Source organism: Schistocerca piceifrons, chromosome X, assembly GCF_021461385.2.
Source record: "Schistocerca piceifrons isolate TAMUIC-IGC-003096 chromosome X, iqSchPice1.1, whole genome shotgun sequence".
Classification (NCBI taxonomy): domain Eukaryota; kingdom Metazoa; phylum Arthropoda; class Insecta; order Orthoptera; family Acrididae; genus Schistocerca; species Schistocerca piceifrons.
Genome location: NC_060149.1, coordinates 533,696,688 through 533,718,114, shown reverse-complemented (window position 1 = coordinate 533,718,114; position 21,427 = coordinate 533,696,688). Strand labels below are relative to the sequence as shown.

The 21,427-nt window shown below is 41.9% G+C and overlaps 1 protein-coding gene across 1 annotated transcript in view; it reads right to left on the bottom strand.

Moving 5' to 3' along the window:
* The window catches only part of LOC124722502 (bombesin receptor subtype-3-like), a 174,194-nt gene that overhangs the window by 42,109 nt on the left and 110,658 nt on the right, over positions 1-21,427 (bottom strand). The window contains exon 3 of the mRNA XM_047247657.1: positions 1,831-1,981. Coding sequence (XP_047103613.1) covers positions 1,831-1,981 — 151 coding nt within the window. The remainder of the gene's footprint in view (positions 1-1,830; positions 1,982-21,427) is intronic.

The window sequence follows — 21,427 nt, the reverse complement described above, 5'->3', positions numbered from 1 at the left end:
TGACAATGCGCCACGTCACCTGGACACAGTTGTTCGCGATTGGTTTGAAGAACATTCTGGATAATTCGAGCGAATGAATTGGCCAACCAGATTGCACGGCATGAATCCCATTGAACATTTATGGGACATAATGGAGCAATCAGTTCGCGCACAAAATCTTTCATCGGCAACACTTTCGCATGTATGGACGGTTGTTGCCTCAGCATTTCTCCAGGAGCATCCAACGACTTTTTAATTCCTTACCACGTGGAGTTGCTGCACTACGCCGAACAAAAGGAGGTCCGACACTACATTACAAGGTGTCCCATAAATTTTGACACCTCAGTGTAGACTGTAGACGCTCCTGCCCGTATATACTATCGGTTTGCTACACACTTAGGCACGAAATCGCGCTTGGAGTGGCTCGCTAAATCACCCTATTCGAATCCTGTAGAAATTACTGCGACTAATTTGAACAAAGGGTATACGTTGCTCGATCAATAGCTACGAGATTTAAACAGCAGTGAGTGCTTCAGCTAGATACGAGGGGTGTTTGAAAAGTCCGAGAGATGGCACCTCCAACACGTATCAAAGGTCATGTTTAGTTAGTAGCATCTTTGTAAAGAACGCACACCAAGTTTCAGCCAAATTGGTCTTTTTTGTGATTGGCATAAATTTTCGGTGTGGCCATAAGGGTATAAGTGATGCTGAAGGTTCTGGACGCCCTGTTGAGATTACGACTCCTGAAATCATTGATAAAATCCATGATATGGTGATGGATGACAGAAGAGAAGAGTTAATGTGCTTCAAATTGCTAGTGCTGTGGGCATCTCGAATGAACGGGTACATAATATTTTGCACAAACATTTGGGCATGAGAAAGCTGTCCGCAGGATGGGTTCCGCGATTACTCACGCTTGACCAAAAACGAAATCGTGTGAAGTGTTGCAAGGATGGTTTTCAGCTGTTCAGGAAGAATTCGCAGGACTTTAAGCGTCGATCCGTCACTGTGTATGAAACATGGATACATTACTATACTCCTGAGACGAACGAACAATCCAATCAAGGGGTTACCAAGGGAGGATCTGCACCAAAAAAATGCGAAGACCATTCCTTCCGCCGGAAAGGTTATGGCGACTGTCTTTTGGGATTCGCAAGGGATAATCCTCATCGACTATCTGGAAAAGGGTAAAACTATTATAGGTGCGTATTATTCATCGTTATTGGACCGTTTGAAAACAGAGCTGCAAGAAAAACGCCGGCGATTGGAACGCAAAAAAGTCCTTTTCCATCACGACAGTGCACCAGCACACACCTCAGCAGTTTTGGTCGCAAAATTAATGGAAATGGAAATGGAAATAGGATTCCAACTCGTTTCACATCTCCCCTATTCTCCAGTCTTGGCTCCCTCGGACTACTGTTTGTCCCCCAATTTGAAGAAATAGTTGGCGGGACAAAGATTTTATTTAAACGAGGAGGTGATTGCAGCAACTAATAGCTATTTTGCAGACTTTGACAATTCCTATTATTCGGAAGGGATCAACAAATTAGAACAGCGTTGGATGAAGTGTATAAGTCTAAAAGGAGATTATGTCGAAAAATAAAAAAGGGTTAAACCAAACACGTAAGTAGTTTTATTTTTTCACTGACCTTCAAACGCTCCTCGTACGTTAAACCTGGAGAAATTTGTAGCCATTATGAAGGTTGGAGACAGTTACACAATATTAGCGAGATGTCTACTGGAGATGAGAAATTTTTTGTCTGATATGCTTATCTAGTTCAAATTTTAACCGTATTCACCTTAGGAAATGCTAACAAGGGCATTTTTAAGCACAGCGGTAGAGGTGAGTACCTTCCTCTTGGAGCGGACGGCTTCCTGCTGGCGGTCGGTGCTCTCGCCGATGGCGCGGTCTCCCCACAGTTGCCTGCCCATCAGCCCGTAGCACACCGCCATCGCCGTCACCGGCACCAGGTACGTCACGCACAGGAACACCACGTTGTACCTGCGCCAACACGAAGTAGGTGCAGTCAATCTGCGTCAAATAAGTTTTATGTTGATCTGGATGAAAATAATGTGCTGCCTAATACTATACTACTGCATGTCTCCAGAATAATTAACTTGCTAAGAGGTTTGTCTCACAATGACGTTCAGGCTTGTGTTTAGTATCTGTGGACCTCTAGGCTGATCCTGCACTGAGGCCCTACCAGGGTCAATTTTACAATAACTAATCCTAAAAAAATATCATTATAGAGCAATTTTCGAATTAAAAGTCAATAATGCAGCATTTAAGGTTTATTATATAACTATAGAAATATTGCTTTACAATTTCTCACTTAATGAATTGAAGAGATACAAACATGTAAAAGAATTGGAATTTTAAAGTATTCGCTATATTCGTTAACATCGCTGGGAACAAGTACATTCACGGAAAAAGAATCGCAGTACCAAAAAATAATTAATGTAGGGTAATGAAATTTCGTGAATGAACATGTTAATGTAAATGCAAGATAATCTACTGCAAATGTGAAATGCTGTTACACTAATAGCCGATCTAAGCTCCAGAATGTTGAATGCAAGCACGGAAACTTTGTACAGGTGCCAGATGCCTGCCGCACTTGGCCGCTCAATACATGGACAGTTACTAATGTCTGTTGATGACGCTGGAGTATTCGTCCAGTTATGTCCTATATGTGCTCGATCGGAGGCAGATTTGGTGATCAAGCAGGCCAAGGCAACATGTCGGACTTTCCAGATTTCCAGGAGACTTTTTACACTGTGCCTCACAAGCGGCTTATAATCAAATTGTGTGCTTATGGAACATTGTCTCAGGTATTCATCTCGATTCGTTATTTCCTGTCAGGAAGGTCAAGTTCGTAGTAGTTGACTGAAAGTCATCGAGTAAAAAAAAAGTGATTTCTGGCGTTACCCAAGGTAGTGTTATAGGCCCTCTGCTGTTCCTTATTTATTTAAGCGATTTAGGCGACGATCTGAACAGCCGTCTTAGACTGTCTGCAGATGATGCTGTCGTTTATCGTCTATTAATGCCATCAGAAGATAAAAAACAATTGCAAAAGATTTAGATAAGATATCTGTGTGATGCGGAAACAGGCAATTCAATATAAATAATGAAAAACGTAAAGTCATCCACATTAATGCTACAAGGAATCCATTAAACTTAGATTACACGATAAATTAATCAAATATAAAGGCCGTAGATTCAACTAAATACCTAGGAATTACAATAACGAACAACTTAAATTGCAAAGAACACATAGAAAATTTTCTGGTGAAGAAGAACAGTTGGAAAATGCAACCTATCTACTAAAGTGACTTCTTACACTGTGCTTATCCGTCCTTTTTTGGAGTACTGCTGCGCGGTATTGGAATCCTTACCAAATAGGATTAACTGAATACGCCGAGAAAGTACAAAGAAGGGTAGCACGTTTTGTGTTATAGCGGAATAGGGGAGTGTGTATCACTGTTATGATGCAGGATGTACGGAGGACATCATTTAAACAAAGGCTTTTTTCGTTCTGGCGGAATCTTCTCATGAAACTTCAATCACCAACTTTCTCCTCCGAAGATAAAAATATTTTCTTGACGCGGTACTACATAGTTAGAAATGATCATCATAATAAAATGAAGGAAATCAGAACTCGCACGGAAAGATATAAGTGTTCGTTTTTTCCGCACGCTCTTCTAGATTGGAATAATGAAGAATTAATGAGAAGGTGGTTCGATGAACTCTGTGACAGGCACTAATGTTTGATTCGCAGATCAACCAAGTGGATATAGATGCAGACGTAGATGTAGATATAAATCATTTTGTGTTACAATAGTGGCATGTGGGCCATCGTTATCGTGTTGAAAAATACCCCCTGGAATGCTGTTCATAAATGACAGCACAACAGATCTAACCACCAGATTGACGCAGTCGGGGTGCGTGGGATAACCATGAAAGTACACCTACTGTCAAATGAAATCGCGTCCCAGCATCCCAGACCATAGCTTTAGGTGTGGGTCGGGTGTGTGTGGCATGTAGGTAAGTTGGTTGCAGCCCCTCAACTCGTCTCTTTATGATCAACACACGGCCATCACTGGCACCGAGGCAGAACCAGCTAACATGAGAAAAAACAACAGATCACCCTGCCCTCCAACGAGCTCCCTCTGACACCACTGCAGTTGCAAGTGGCGGTGGTTTGGGGTAATGGAATGAACGTTGCAGGGCGTCTGGCTCGAAGCTGTCCAAGAAGTAACCGATTTGTAATAGTTCGTTGTGTCACTGTGGTGCCAACTGCGGCTCAAATTGCTGCTGCATATGCAGTACAATGTGTCAGAGCCACACGCCGAAGTCGATGGTTTTCCCTCTCGGTAGCGCCACGTGACCGTCCAGAGCACTGTCTTCTTAAAGCCGTTCATTCCCGTGACCACCACTGCCAGGGATAAGGTACAGTGGCTACATTCCTGCTAAGTCTTTCTGCGATACCATAAAAAGGACATCCAGTTTCTCGTAGCTCTATTATACGAGCTCATTCAAACTCAGTGAGGTATAATAATGTCGTCTTTGTCCCCTTAAAGGCATTCTTGATTAACATGAACTCACCACGTCCAATCTCAAAGGTAACTAACGCTCACGACCGTTACAGATGTATTTAAAGCAAATTTGATTTGCAGCCACACCGCCCCTCTCATGCAAGTGGCGCGAAATCTGAACAGACATCATTTTTCAGTTGTAGAAACATGAGCACAAACTTTAGTTTATGTCCCACAACTCCTTGGTGTTGGGATTTTTCCCATTAGTGAACAAGTTATGGAAAATGAACGAAAATCTGAAATTCATGTTCACCTAAAAATGATAATTAAATAAAAACACATATTGCCAATACAATTAAACACGTATGTTGGTCAAGGTACCAAAAGGAATGTAAATATCGAGCAACTTATATTTAATACAATAATTTTTAAACTGTCGGCCTCAAATGAAAATTTCAGAAAATCTTATTGGCTAACTGGAAAGCACCTACACTTCATACTACTGAAGTTCTTTATAAAATCTTCATAACCTAATTGCTACATTAGTTTCAATACAGTGTTTCTCTCTATAGTGCGCGCTTGATCTTGATATGAGGCCACGAGTTAGTAATCAGTCTGTCAGATGCTGTGAATCTTAAGATATTTTGTATTTAATAGATCTCAAGGATCCGCATCTGATGACAGGAAGTAAAGAATTTTGTGCATCCTGGTTTTTACGACATTAGGTATGGAAGAAAACGGCTTTCTGCGAAATCGATGTCACTTGAGACTTCCAAAATTCCATTACATATTTTTCTAAAAATATTAGTAATTTTGTAAACTGAAGGTCACCTGGCGCCACTGGGAATTTCATGCGAGGGTTGTGGGGTCTGAGAGGTGAATATTCACTTAATTCATATGATTCTTGTCTTCTGGGTGGGCCCCACAGTCTCAATAAATTTGAAAACTGACATCATTGATTCTGGTGTATTCACAGGTAATTTATATGAGCTGTACGCGGGAAAATTCACCAGAATAAGCTCGTACAAAATAATCACGTTGTCTTTTTCGATCGTAATGAGGCGCGCACCACAGCACTAAACCAATGTTTCTATTACTATTTTAAATTTTGGAAATGTGGGCGGCTTTGTGGCGTGGACACCTAGACTACAGCTAGTATAACATGCTTCTAAACGCGGCCTTGATGGCATTGGTACACGCGGACAGCCACTTTAATGTGTGAAATAATTCAGGTGTGTACATGAGTGGGACAGCACCACAATAATAAATATCTTCAGCCACCATTAACCACAAATGTTTGCCCTGAGGCTTGGAAACAAGAACTAGTTAAGCCACTACCTAGAAAGGACCTGGCCACAGTACCCTCTGATTACCGACCTGTTTACATTCTTCCTCCACTTTCCAAGGGCTTGGAATATATATCCACGACCAGCTAACAAACTACCTAACCACAAACAATCTACTAGATGGAGACCAATAAGGCTTCTGTGAACATAGTAGCACAACTTCTACCTTAACAAAGGTAACAGGTGATCTGAAGGTTTGCCATGGATGCACTAAATGCGACTATCTTGTGCGTAGACTCCAGCAAAACCTTTGAATCGTCTACTTTGACATGTTACTCGCAAAACTTATCATCCAACGTTTCTCGCCAAGCGCAGTGCAATGGTTTCGCTCATAGCTGACGTCTCGCTAGCAATGCGTCATTTCCGTAGTATCAGGCGTTCTCCAGGGTTCAGTATTAGGTCCTATTCTCTTTTCATTGCATTTCAATGATGAGTCATCAGTTTTGTCCAACTGCAATATCAGATTTATGCCGATGACGTCCATTTGTATCTAAGTCCAACACCAGCTATCGACAATCTCAGTACTAATCCGTATGAACTACGAAAATGTTTGCAGGATATAGGGATAAATTTCAATCCATACAAAACCAAAGTGCTAGTGGTTGGTCATTCTAGGATCATTAACACGAACCATCTTTGACCCTAAATGGGACAAATATCAACTTCTCTCCTTCAGCGAAGAGTCTAGGAGTAACAATAGATGAAAATCTAAATTGTACTGAGCATGTAATTGCAAAGTACAAGAAGTCATCAGAATCTCTCCATGCCTACAAAAATATAAAAAGTTCTACCCTCATGACCTAAAATAATTGTACAAACACTTATACTTCCAATTATTGATTACAGGTCTTTCTCAGGAAAGCTCATGGCGCCTGGAACTGGTTATGAATACCTGTGTTCATTGCAGCTGTGATCACGCTTTGATCACGTTTCAACATCATATACACTGCTATCCTGTCTGCGTTCAGACACATGCAAAGATTTCCATACGCTCTGTATTCTTTACTGTCTTGTCAACGTACACTGTCCCCCATATCCCTTCTCGACCTTAACGCTCTTGTCTCAACAACATGGCAAAAACAACCATTCCCATCTGATCACAATCATTTCTGTCCATTCCGTCGTTCAGGCACTTTCTCTAAGTCGTTCTCAGTAGCAGAAACCCGACTCTGCAGTATATTAGAGAACTGAATGACATCTCCAGCTTCAGAAGACAGTTAATGTCATATATAGTAAGCAATAATAATGATTGATATTGTCCCTGTACGCATTCCTAACTCTTATACAGCCTTCTTTCCATTCTAATCTTCCTTATTTCCCCGTATTCTTAGCTGGTGCAGTCTCCTTAAATTTCCTTCCCCCAAAACTAGTTGTGTTGTTTTTGTTGTTGTTGTTGTTGTGGTTTTCAGTCCAGAGACTGGTTTGATGCAGCACTCCATGCTATTCTATCCTGTGCAAGCTTCTTCATCTCCCAGTACCTACTGCAACCTACATCCTTCTGAATCTGTTTAGTGTATTCATCTCTTGGTCTCCCTCTACGACTTTTAGCCTCCACGCTGCCCTCCAATACTAAACTGGTGATCCCTTGATGTCTCAGAATATGCACTACCAACCGATCCCTTCTTCTAGTCAAGTTGTACCACAAATTTCTCTTCTCTCCAATTCTATTCAATACCTCCTCATTAGTTATGTGATCTACCCATGTAATCTTCAGCATTCTTCTGTACAAAACTAGTTATATCATAAAATATTTACTTTGTACACCTATAAACTCTTTTTATATCTGCCGCTATTATTATTGTTTTATTTTCATTGTTATTATTATCATCACTATTAATGACAGTAGCAGCAGTTAGTACAAGCATTGCCAGTGTTAACTTTATTACTTACGTTGTCACTATAGGAACACAAATCATTTTAATATAATTTGTAATATTAAAGTTATTTCTTAGACAACTATGATGTAAAAAGGTATTGGCTGTGTGAAAACCTGGTCCCTAATCAGATCAGGTTAGATAAATAAATGAAAATAAATTAATTAAAAACGTAAATAGTCGCCCAATTGCAAGGAAACGGAATGTACACACAAGGTGACCCAGATGGAAGAACCGAGTAGGCTGGTGCAGTGGGTAGCATACTGAACCCGTTTTACTGAGGACGACGGTTCAAACGCCCGTGCGGCCAACAATATCTATGTTTTCAATTATTTCCCTAGATAGTTTGTGCTGGGACGGAAAAGGAACATGTAAAAATTTCTAACTTTCTGTATGTAATGTATGTCTTGTGTATTTGTGCAGATAGTGGAGTACATTGTACAGCACGTTCAGGATGTGGCAGCAAAGATCATCCGTCAGCCCAGAGGTAACCACAGAGTACTACAGCCAGGACCAACGTGCACCAGCTAGCCTCTAGAAGAACTACCGACGGCTACGTATTGCTCACTAATAACTGTTAAGATATAATGGTGGCGCCGTACATTTGTCAACTAAATGGTTCAGCTATGGTTTTATACCCAAGGAAAGGCTGTTACTATCGAGGAGCAGTGATAAACACTTAAGAGGAGCTAAGTGTGTGTGTAGAGGGCTTCCACAATTTTAAACGTATGACTGAGAGTGTCTGTATTTTGGAGATAGATTACAGTAACGGGTATGGGCTGGAAATAATTTTATTTTATTTTGCTCCTCGATTTATTTTGAAGAATTATTGCAGTGTCTCATTCTTCATTTAGCAGAGTGTGGGTTTAAGTTTTGTACTTGTAACGTGGCTACGAGCTTTTTGAGGACCGTGAACCGTGAATCGAAAGAGTATTGTTTGTTTTCAACGATGGGACTGAAGCTATTCGAGTCGGGTTTCCGGCTATGGAATATCTGTAGCACGCCTATAAAGTGGGTGCTGTGATTAATTGTAAAATTTGACGAAGATTTCCATTTAAATTTGATAAAGTTCACCGCACTCAGAGCTGCGATAGTAACGTTTCGTGTTGATCAATACCCTAGTGGCACCGTATTTAAGCGGAATTCCTCTGAAACCATTATTCCTGTAGTTAATAATGACGAGCAACACATTTTCATTGTCGTTTTGTGAGTGGTATCAGTAATAGCTATCACCTGAAACGTCTGAGAATTTTGCAATTTGTGTTTTCAATTGAGTTAAAATTTGTGGTATTGTTTTTTTATTACTTGATTCAGTTTAGAGTGGGGATTTAGTTTTATTTGTCACTCGATCACTCGTTGGCGTTTGTCTCTGTACGTAGTTAGTAAAGAGAAGGATATAAACTAATATTTTGTTGAAAAGTCAAAATCTACGCCCCCATTCTTTATTTATCCCCAAGTTACTAAATAATTGCTATTTGCGAGAAATCATTCCTTATGACAGAAACAAATGAGATCTTAAAATGTGGAATATTAACCAGTAGAAGAGAGCTGTCAAATTCAGAGATTCGTTGGGGACAAATGAACGCAAGACAGGTAATCCGAAGTCTTTATCAGCTAAAGAATTTTCACTTTAAGATCATTTAACTGAGAAAATCATAATAAAACAATTAGGAGTATAGTTTGTGATTAAAAGGATGTTATATTGAGTTATCTATTTGAAAGTACAGTAAATACGAAGGACTGATTCCCGAACGTAGATTCCTAATGTAAAGACAGAGACAGTGTTTACATTATTGACGTGCGATGCCGTAGCAACAAAACAGATCGCTGGCTGTATCTGTCCAAATACGCACATTTAAAGCATTTTGGATTTTTGGTGACGGTATTACGCGTAAGTAAGAGGGTAGCAAAATATATCAACCTTTACTGTGATTTTACCAAAAGCTCAAAAGGTAAGTGAATATGACTTACATTAAAGAGCGGTCTGACGTGTGTATTGCTGGCAGAGATTTTTGGCTACTCTAAAAGGTTACGTTTAAAAAAATTAAGTTTTTTTCTGTTATGGAAACAGCTATAGAGCGCTACCTCTTACATACGTGTTTAGACAAAAAGTTTCAGATTAATTTCGATCAGTTTATGGTATTTAATCTTTGGTATTACAGTGTACGGCGCGCAATTGCATTTTTTCATTAGTGTGTTGACGTCAATGTGGGAGGAACAGCCTATTAAAAGTCACTGGTATTGACCGTAAGATAATAACACATAACAAAAAGGTAGTTAAAAACCATATCGATAACAATCCACGCAAATAGCTGCAATTTGTATGCTCAACTGCAATTCCATAGAACTTTAAATTGTGTGTAGCGAGAGTGTTACCACTGCGTTCCTTCACATTATAGATCATAATTCGTAAGACTATTTTAAAAAAAAAATTCTTCTCTTGTTGGGAATGGATTGTGTCTGCTAACAACAGGGTTAGTTACGTGAAGTTATAGAGGGCAATTCCGGTACAGTGCACGCTCCAGGCAAATGCCGGGGTGGTTCCTTTGAAAAAGGGCACCGCCTATTTTCCTGCCCCATCGTTTCGTAATCCGAGCTTCCGCTCCGTCTCTAATGACCTCGCTGTCGACGGGACGTTAAGCTCTGTTCTTCTCTCCTTCTTCCTTTCTTTCCTTCCAGACAGAAGAGCCCATAATGAGCACCAAAGATGGACACCAAATAGGAATCCAGATACTCCTATGGCAGGAACATTAGAAAGACACCGGAAATGAAGACAAACCTAACTTATTCACAAACTTCAAATGAACGCCTGAATTACAACACCTGAAGCTGTCAAGAGGGTTGACCTGCTTTCTGAGGGCCATGATTTGTATGTCACGTAGTTACTCCGAATTAGAAGCAGAGACACAAACGAATATGCCCGAGGATGAGTAGAATTTTCATAACACATTTTCAGGGAATGACATTTGTATGTGAACGTGGGTAGTGCTGGGCGGCAATACGTTACTCTAGAGAGATTCTGCACTATGAGACAACCTGGCAGATACTCGACAATATTGATGATGCATTATTCAAAGCCGGATGAGAGGTACATTATTTCAATCAACCTACTGCCTCTTTACCAATGGAATAGCATCGCCATTGAAGTACAGGTCAGTGAACCCATGGCAACCAAGAGACTGGGATGACGTGGGTCGTCATGAGGCGACGATCGACATTGGATATAGCAATGTGCCCTAGGACCAGAGAACTATCCCCAGCAGCCAGGGGATATAGAAAAAAAGTGTGGAGACAACGAGGCTATCGAAATTGATACCGGTGAAGAATTCAGAGTCCTTTACAACGTCGTATGCAATACAGACAGAGCAGGCAGTGAATCGACAGACTGGGCACAGAGTATAGCACTGAGTAACTATGAGGAATCTTTGATGCAAAAATAAACTGTTAAACAGATATACAGTTTTCTGTGGTTATGCATCATAATAATAGTAGAAATAATTATAGAAGAGGTGGACATAGCCTATGTTGAATGTGACATTACTGTCACATATCGGGAAGTGATACCGTATCATTTTCTACCACTACTTGGTGGTTATTTGGTTGAAAGCATTGGATAAGCTGGCTTGGGAGGAAGACCTTACGTTTTTCCTGCTGGGAAGGTGACTCTCGGTGTGGCCTCAGGATCCCGTTCTAGACAGAAAACAGTCAGTGAATCTCATTAGCAGAGGCAAACCTCCCCAAGGGGAGGGACGGCTTTCACAGAAGTGAAGCTGGGGCCTGATTCAGGCTTTTGTGAGCAGAGCCGGCGCTTGACCTAGCTGAGGACAGGGAGTGCCATCCAGCCGCTGCCGCTCCGAGACAATAATTGAGTTTGACATTTCTTCCTTTTCTGCACGAACATCAAATGTCGAGTTGCCACAGGGCCAGAGTGAGAAAAACGGTTGCTTTCACCCAACCACAGTGCTTGCCACGAAGAAGTTAAGCAATCGAGAAGAAACTATTACAGCCCAGAACCAACCTTTTGCTTGTTAATGTGCATCTTTTCTGTGAACAATGGGAACTTTCTACTGTATTCCCCTGTTTTTTCATGAAATAAGCTATATGCTCTGCATCACAATGACAACAGCAATGAGTCGTTTCCTCCATACGGAATTTTTCAAAAGGTGAACCAGCTGAAATGACTTCTGGGATATTCAGCTCCGTGCCGCCATGCTAGGTATTTTCTCTACGGGCTCCCATATGGTGCTGGCCGGCGCACTCGAGCTGTTCTGTGGGAAATGTAAGTTTCGCAGTCGCGGTAGCATCATCAATATTCTAAGCAGTTCATTACTTGCTTGCTTTCAATGCAACGTCTGTTGCTTGGTTTGCTTGTAATTTGTGATTTCTTGTTGTATCGTTAACTTTGATTTCGCGAACTTCCCAAATAAGCAGATTTTGTCTCGCTTTCTCCACACAAGTCTCATACTTTTTAGCACTTCCCCATAGTGTTAGCGTCATTTTGTTATTTGATTTAAGTTTAGGGAACCTCGTTCTCTGGTAATTTTTTTGTGATTTATATCATTTATTAGCGCAAATAAATATTTGTTAATGCCAGTCGTGACTTAGATTCATAGATGCATTAAATTGTTCTGCAACGTTTCTACGGTTAGACGACCCACTAATAATAAATGTAATGTAACCTGGTGCACATCTAAACTTGTTGTTCTCACTGTGACGGGGTTACCGTTGCGCAGTCACCAAACTCACCGATCATTCACATATTATTCAGTGAAGGTAACGAGCATTGCACTTGTTCGTCTGGTTTGATTATAAATCTGTTTATTGACTAGAGAGAGCTGTGACTTTTTCCTCTAGGATAAGTTTCCTGAGTGTTCTTTTATGACTATTTGACTAACAACCGTTCAGTATTCAGACGTAATGCATACTACATACCAACGTCAGTCATTAAGAAACGTTTAGGGTGTAATCGTAGTAATACCCATGGTGATGATGTTAGTATTAGCAGTAGTAACAGTAATAGTAATAGCAACGTCTTCTCTATTTTTAAAGGCAGCATCGTTGTTACTTAACTTAAAATGAATTTATAACTATGTATAATTATACAACCAGAAGTCGCTGATTGTTGAAAACTTAGTCTTCTCAGTGCTGATAAATTACGGTAGTCGACCCGTAAAAAGGAAACAAAAGTTGGGACCCATTTGTTGAGGTAGTGTCGGTTTGAAAAACTGTGACCTTTAATGTCTTGTATACCGATAGTGCTCTGCTAGTCTGTTGTTGTATTGGCATCGTCTCAGTATTGATTATTTGCAGGAATCAGTCAGTCGAACTTGAGTCCGCGGCCAGTGAGACCAGGATACCCTAGATGAAGCCGCTGCCGCCGCCACACGCTATCGCAACCTATAACCAGAATCTGTAGACGTGCCGACCTTATTCTAAGTTTGTCATCTGACACATTGAATACCGTAAAAGCGCTACCAACGTCGAAGCAGCAACAATTTTTTCTGGCGAACCATGAACGGTTCACAAACATGAGTATCATACAAATTGCTCATTCAAGGCCTCATAATCATTTACAACGCAGAACTGATTAACTGAGGCCACAAATGAGAACGACATTACTGATTCTGTAAGAAATTAGATTGGTAAAGCGGTCGAAAGTGAAGGACGAAGAAGACGAGGAAGAAGAAGAACGCCAGAAAATATTCCCAGTGCACTTGTAATATTAAATACTGTGGTGTCACCGCCAGACACCACACTTGCTAGGTGGTAGCCTTTAAATCGGCCGCGGTCCGGTAGTATACGTCGGACCCGCGTGTCGCCACTATCAGTGATTGCAGACCGAGCGCCGCCACACGGCAGGTCTAGAGAGACTTTCTAGCACTCGCCCCGGTTGTACAGCCGACTTTGCTAGCAATGGTTCACTGCCTACTTACGTTCTCATTTACCGAGACGATAGTTTAGCCTACCTTTCAGCTACGTCATTTGCTACGACCTAGCAAGGCGCCATTATCAGTTACTATTGATATTATGAATCATATACCGTCAAGACCGACGTTCATCATTAATGGATTAAAGTTAAGTATTCCACCAGCTACATCCGTTTTTCTAAATTCTAATTTCCTTGTCCTGTTCCAAACCTCACGCCAGCCTGCGTGAGCTAATACGCGTGCATTTCGGCCTCCTCTAGTAACACGGTGTTGGCTCTCCTGCCAACCACAACAAATACATTGTGAGAAAAATAAAAAAACAGACACACCACGGAGGAATTATCCGAAAGGGATGGAAATCGGTAGCTATGATGTACGTGCACAAACAAACAAATGATTACAGTTTCAGAAAAATTGGATGATTTATTCAAGAGAAAGAGCTTCACAAATTGAGCAAGCCAGTAATGCGTTGGTCTACTTCTGGCCATTATGCAAGCAGTTATTCGGCTTGACACTGATTAGTAGAGTTGTTTGATGTCATCCTCAGGGATATCGTGCCACATACTGTTCAATTGGCGCGTTAGATTTTCTAAACCCCTAGCTGGTTGGAGACCCCGAGCCATAACACTCTAAACTTTCTCAGTTAGGGAGAGACCTGGTGACCTTGCTGGCCAAGGTAGGGTTTGCCAAGTACGAAAACAAAAAGTAGAAACTCTTGCCGTGTGCGGACGGACATTACCTTGCTGAAATGTAAGCACAGGATGGCTTGTCACGAAGGACAGCAAAACAGGGCGTAGTATATCGTCGATAATCGCTGTGCTGAAGGACGCTGCTCTGCTATAAGCGTCCTGCCATGAAATTAAATGGCACCCCAGACCGTCACTCTTCGTTGTCTGTCGTATGGCGAACGACGGTCAGGTTGGTATCTTACTGCTGTCCGGGATCTCTCCAGACCTCTTCAGACAGACTGGGGCTCTTTACGAAGCGGGACTCATCGCTGGAAACAATTTTACTACAATCAATGAAATTCCAGGCAGAATGTGCCCGATAACACTGCATACTTACTTGTTGGTATACTGAGGTCAACGGTACTCGGTGCAAAGGACGCCGTCAGCTTAGTCCCTTTTCTGTGAGCCGCCTATTAATGGTCTTCTTCGCCACTGAAGTACCAGTTGCACGTCAGATCGATGAGGATCGATGATAACGATGAATCCAGATCTCTGAGAGCCTTCTGACTATTGCTCGGTCCTCAAGTTCTTTCATCTCTCTAGGTCGACAGCTTCCTTCTTGACGCTGTGTTCGGCCATGGTTCATAAAATGCTGCCAACATCATCGAATGCTAGCATCGCTCCCATTCAGATGCCGAGCGATTCTCCGATTACTCAAAGGGGCTTTTTTGAACCCAACTACACGTCTTCTTTCAAATGCTGACTCTGCGTACATTGCTCACGCGTCTGCCTGCGAGGCATAGTTGCTGTCCAACTGGGTACACAAAATGAAATTCACAAACACATTATGTCCTGACCTCAGCCAAAGGATTCGTCGACTGTGACGGTCTTGGCTGCAGCTTTCTGGATCTGTGTTGTCGGGTCGGGCATTGTATGACTCCCCTTGATAGGTAAGGGATGCACTACACAAAGGAAGCAGCTGCTCAAATAACAGTACTTATGAATACATATGGCTTTTTTTTAGGCTAGGCAATAGGTTGATGAAGACTTGTCAGACGACTCGTAGCTGTAACAAAGTTCTTGAATTTACAGTTCTCCAACAAACGTCTCGAGCTCAAATTATGTTTGGGACCGAGAGCTGGATGCAACCCTAAACAGAAAGTTCTAAGATATTTAGCGATTTATGGAAAGTATATCGAAAAGACAGATTAGACACGTGTTCATTGCAGTTAAAAAAGTACTCTGGTCGAATTTGAGTGACGGAAGTCATCTGGTCACATATTCCAGGTCTAGGTGAAATCAAGTTAATTGCTGGATGTTTTTTTCCGGCCGTCCGATTCTATGATGGTTTTACAGTCATTGTAAGGAAGTCTACGGGTATTAGTGTTCAGATACTCACATCACGCAATATTAGTTGCAAGTGACTTTTATCTACCGCCTATAGATTGGGACGTCTATGAATTATTGCAGGGGGAACAGGCTGACAATCTTGCGAAGTTCTTTGGATCACGTTTTCCGAAAAGTGTCTGCAGCAGCTAGTTCGACAGCCGACACACAATGGAAATATGACTTAGTAGCTACAAACGGACTTGACCTAATCGACGGCGTCAGTATAGAGAAAGGGATTAATGACCATCATGTCATCAAAGTGACTTTGGTTACCAAAGTTGATAAATCAATCAAGAAGACTATGGGGGTATTTCTTCTAGAAAGAGCAGATAGGCAGTTGTTAGTATCGCATCTAGACTATGAATAGACATCATTTAGTTCCAGTACGATGGAAGTAGAGAAATTATGGCCAACGTTTAAACGGATCGTAAATCATACGCTAGAGAAGTATGTGGCGAGTAAGTGGATTAAGGATGCAAATGACCCATTGAAGACCCATTGTGATTTAACAACGAAATTCGGAAAATGCTGAGGAAGCTAATGCTGATGTGACTGCGGTACAAAAGAGAACTAAAAACAAAAAGATGCGTGTAGCTTACAACTGCTACTGTCATACCGTCATACCTTAGCAATAGATTTTGCCGAGAACCCGAGAAAATTTTGGCCCAACGTAAAATCGTAGCGTGCCTGAGATCTCGTTACGCACATTCCCAATGCATCTAAAGAAATAATATTAATTTTCATTCCATCTTTTTCATATGCCATATACAGATCTGTATTAACAATACAACTTTAATGTAAAAATCACAGTTCAATATCTTCAGTACTTTTCTGGATATAAAATAGCTTCTAAAACGCATAATAACTTTTCTGCTGTCATAAAACTGCTCTAGGGATTATAAAGTCTTCCTTTATAATATCAGTTGAAACTCTAACTAAAAAGATTCAATTCATAGAAGTGTTTTTTCTAGACTATTCTTTGTTTTCATTACAGTAGCTTGCTGACTTAATAGTAACTACTTCCAAATTTATTATTTAATTATACTTTGTTGTGTGAGTGTTGTGGAGGAGGTGAGAGAGTGTATGTAGGGCATACGTAAAGTGTGACTGTTTTAGTTTATCAAGAATTATGTAAAATTTATGCGTGGGAAAATTGTTTGGAAGTCACTTGCGTGTGAACTTTCTTGTTGTACTACAAACGCCACGCGGAGTGTTTCGTGAACATCACCAGATATTATGGCGAGAACTTAGTTCTAAGAAGCCCACTGAACGACTTGATGTGGTAACTCGCGCATAGTTGTGGGTCAGTGATTGTATGGAACGTTAAAATCGTTCAGGTCGAACGGGTGAACTTCCGGCTGTTTATGTGTGAATCTTTGTAGTTAAAACAGTAACCAACTTGCACCAATATAGTTTTTACAGTAAATACGGACGTGATAGCCATTTACGTCTTGTTTTTGGAGCAATAAAGCCTAATTAGTCGAACTATGAACATTTTCTAGCAAGTTATTTAGTATCCCGAACGCCCGAAATTTTTACTAGCCTACAAATTCTGCCTCCAAGCTCGAATTTTGTGCCCTTTGTTTGGCAGGTATTTAGTCAGCGTTTCTTCAGCGCTACATTTTATCGGCTGAGTATCTACCAGCACAGAGTGAAAGGGACGGAGTGAAGTTATAACCCGCTCCACCGCAATTTCATCTCCAACCCACTGTATTTTGGCGCCTAACATGGGGCATCACGCTGTAGCGCTACGTTTTGGTATCAACACTGGACCGCTTTGGAGACGAAGATGACAGTAGAATATAAGTAGAGATTGAACTAGGACAGTCACAGACGGGAAAAGCATCGGAGACTTTATTTTCGCTAGTGAGATTTTTGTGTTCTGGTACCTTCGCATCACATGTCTCTTGTATGCTTGCAGTCTTCTTGTTTACATTGTCGATTTCTAACCTAGGTGTAGTGTAGTGTAGTGTAGAGGCCACTTTGCACTAAACCTTATGATGTAACTTGTTGGATATACTGACGGAAAGGGCATTATGCGAGCCAGTGTTGAGAGTGCGCATGGATTTGACGAGGGAAACTGTAAGTGCAGAGAGAACTTAGGAACAGACCAAAATACCAGTAAATATGAAGTTTGTAAATCAGAGTGAGTATTGTAAATATTGAGGTTCAGGTAACAGATTAGAGTAGCTTTTAGATTAGACTTGTGTTGTATAAAATATGCGATTTAACGTGTTCAGTCTAGTAGGACACATTGGTAATTCGAATAATTAGTAAAGTGTGTGTTAGGAACTAGGATAGTCTGGTAGTGAATGTGATTTAATTTCAAGTTGTAAAGTAAATAATAAGGTAGTTGTATACAGTGATAGCTCAGCACTTACCAAGTAGAGCATGGTCTAGGAGCTGGAACAGACGGGTGATTCAGATTTCCTGTCCTTACATTATATGTGACTGACCCAAAGCAACAATATTCTGAGGCACCACACGGATGCAGGATGATCGTTAGACGAGACGACATCAGTTAAAGTGCTCCGTGTGGACCAGCATACAGTGCACATGATAGCAGTTAATCTGCTAATGATGTCTGCAGATATCTGACATTATGAGAGAACGTATCAGGTTCTAAAGATAGTTTTGTGACGTTTTCCAAATGTGTATTACGCGCACAGGAGGGAAGCTGAAATGTGACTTTGACCCAAGAAGTAATTCCTTGCTATCAGAGAACTCTGTAAAATAGTACCAGTAGAATAACTGAATTCTCTTCGAATGAGATGCAGCTGTGAGTTCAAATATCAAATATGGTTCATTATGAAGTGTAGTGGCTCTGAGCACTATGGGACTTAATATCTGCAGTCATCAGTCCCCTAGAACTCAGAACTACTTAAACCTAACTAACCTAAGGACATCACACACATCCATGCCAGAGGCAGGATTCGAACCTGCGACCGTAGCAGTCGCGCGGTTCCGGACTGAGCGCCTAGAACCGCTAGACCACCGCGGCCGGCGAAGTGTAGTGTGGAATACAATGATTAAGCATTAAGTGCGTCTATTGATATATTGTGAGGATGAAGTGTGTGTTAGGAAGACGTAGTGAATTGTGTTCATGGAGTCATAGAGTTCTTGCCAGTCAGTAAGACTGAGAATTCGACATTAGTAATTCTCCCAAGGACTTCTTTCCTTCTGCAGATAGTTTCCATTACTAGCTAGGTCATAGTGATAAAGTAACAGGACAGTATACACAAAGATTAACAAAAAGAGAAGTGTACAGGCCACGGAGACCTGGTTTTCTAATGTTAGCACCAGAGAGTATGCAATATTGTTTCTGTAAATGTAGAGCACGAATTAACGTTATATACGAGATCTGTCTAAAAAGTATCTGACCTTTGATTCTCCCACGCAAAATAGAGACGATAGCGAGGCGCCACTGTACACCGTAAAGGAAGAGACCTTTATGTGCATGGGTGAATTTTGTCCCCGCCTTCCAGCGCGTCAGTCGCTGCCTGTCAGTCGCTGAGTGAGATGCTACACAACGTGTTCGTCGGATTACAGATTCTCTCAAGATGACTGAACGTGTTGAGCAAAGATACAGCATCAAATTTTGTCAAAAGCTTGGTGATTCTCAAAGCGAAACAATTCGTAAGATTCAGCAGGTGTTTGGAGAAGATTAGATGCGTGTAACACCAATTAAGGAGTGGTTCAACCGATTCAAAAATGGCCGTACATTAGCGGAGAGTGACCAGCGTTCTGGCAGGCCACAAAGTGCTCGGAGTGCAGCTGTTGTTGAGAGGGTGCAAAATTTGGTGATGGCAGACCGTCCCTTGACCGTGCGCGAGATTGCCCAAGAGGTTGGAGTGAGTAAAGAGTCTTATGCAGTTTTGCCTGATGATTTTAACATGCACCGAGTGGCTGCGAAATTCGTGCCGAAGTTGTTGTAGCCGGGACAAAAAGACATCCGTTTTGAAGTTGCACAGGACCTTCTGGACTCCACCAACACTGAATCTGGGTTTCAGAACACTGTGATAACTGGAGATGAGTTATGGGTGTACGGGTAAGACCCAGAAACAAAAAGAGAGTCGTCGCAATGGAAGCATCCCGAGTCTCCAAGGTCGAAGAAAGTGCTGCAGGTGCGAAGCAAAACCAAGGTGATGCTGACTGTCTTTTTCGATGTCCGTGGAATTGTGCATCATGAATACGCGCCAGAAGGACAAACAGTGACAAAGGAGTACTATCAAGATGTTCTTCGTCGACTCCGTGACGCAGTTCGGCGCAAATGACCAGGCATGTGGACGGTGAAAAACTGGTAACTGCATCACGACAACACCCCCGCACATTCATCCCACTTGATCCAAAATTTCTTGGCCAAACATGGACTACCGCCGTTCACCAACATCCCTACTCTCCAGACATGGCTCCTTGCAACTTCTGGTTATTTCCAAAATTGAAGACGCCACTGAAAGGATCTCGTTTTGAGTGTAGAGGAGAGCTAATGCGGAACACGACGACGGAGCTGAACAGCATTCCAAAAGAAGACTTCCAGAGGTGTTTCCAGTAGCGGAAGGATCGGTTGGCTAAGTGTGTGCAAGCACAAGGGGCCTACTTTGAAGCGGATTAGGGTCCCAATCCCGTCAGGTATTCGAAATATTTTTTCCGGCCAAAGGTCGAATTCTTTTTAGACAGGCCTCGTATGATACTTTTATTCGAGATATTAGAGCAATGGGATGTAAGTAATACGAGAATGTTGGAGATGCGAATTTTAGCATGCACATAGTGAGTGATTTAGAGTGCTCTCCTGATTCCCATTTCCTTCCCACAACGTGAAATGACAGGGCTAAAGTTGCAGGCAGTTTTCAAGAAATTCGGGAGCAGAATTTTTCATAGGTAGAAGTTATTGTAATGGAATAAACACTGCCAGACCTATGGTCAGAGTACTGTGACCCAGGCACTGATCTGGGCCAGATAACGTCCCTGCCAATACAGAACCTAAGCAGAAGCCACCGCTTCCGCGCCGCCGCTTCAGTGTGCCAATGACCCGAGACATTTGCCAGCCTCCAGCAACTTTCTGCATTTCTGCAGCTCGGTCCACTGCCGCCTGATAACAGACGGATATCAATACCGATCCTCTTCCAGACCTTTCCATGGCGATAAAGTGCAGTCATTTCCGGAAAGTCAGTTGGAAGCAGCGGTATTTAAACCCCTCCCAGGCCAACTATCATTGTGTACCAGCTGGGCAGCGCAGCAGCACAAAGCAGGTGTCAGCTATAGCCTTGAACTTTTCACCGTAGTTATATTACCGCCGACGCTGGAACGTGATTAAAAGACCACATTCTTAGCTCGCCATCATCGGAGTGTGTCAGCCGCATGACACTTCTCCCCAGGCTTCGGTACACAGATTAGGGGCAGCACAGTGAACTGTCGAAAGTGAGAAGACGCTACTGCCCTGTCTCGTGTCCATTACGGAGCGGCATATTTCCTGGCCCCGCTGTGGACTCAGCTCAGCATGCCTATAATGCCGCCTCAGCACTTTGCCTTCTCGGCTTTGCGTGCTGACTCTGCTCTGCGAGCTACATAGCCTGCTGTTACAAGTGGCAATGTCACAGGCTGACACGACACAACACCAGAAATACTATCCAAGTTGAATGAATTAATAAAGAACTGTTTATGTTTACCGTCTGTACCCATGCCATGACCCCCCTCTCAAAAATCATCCATGA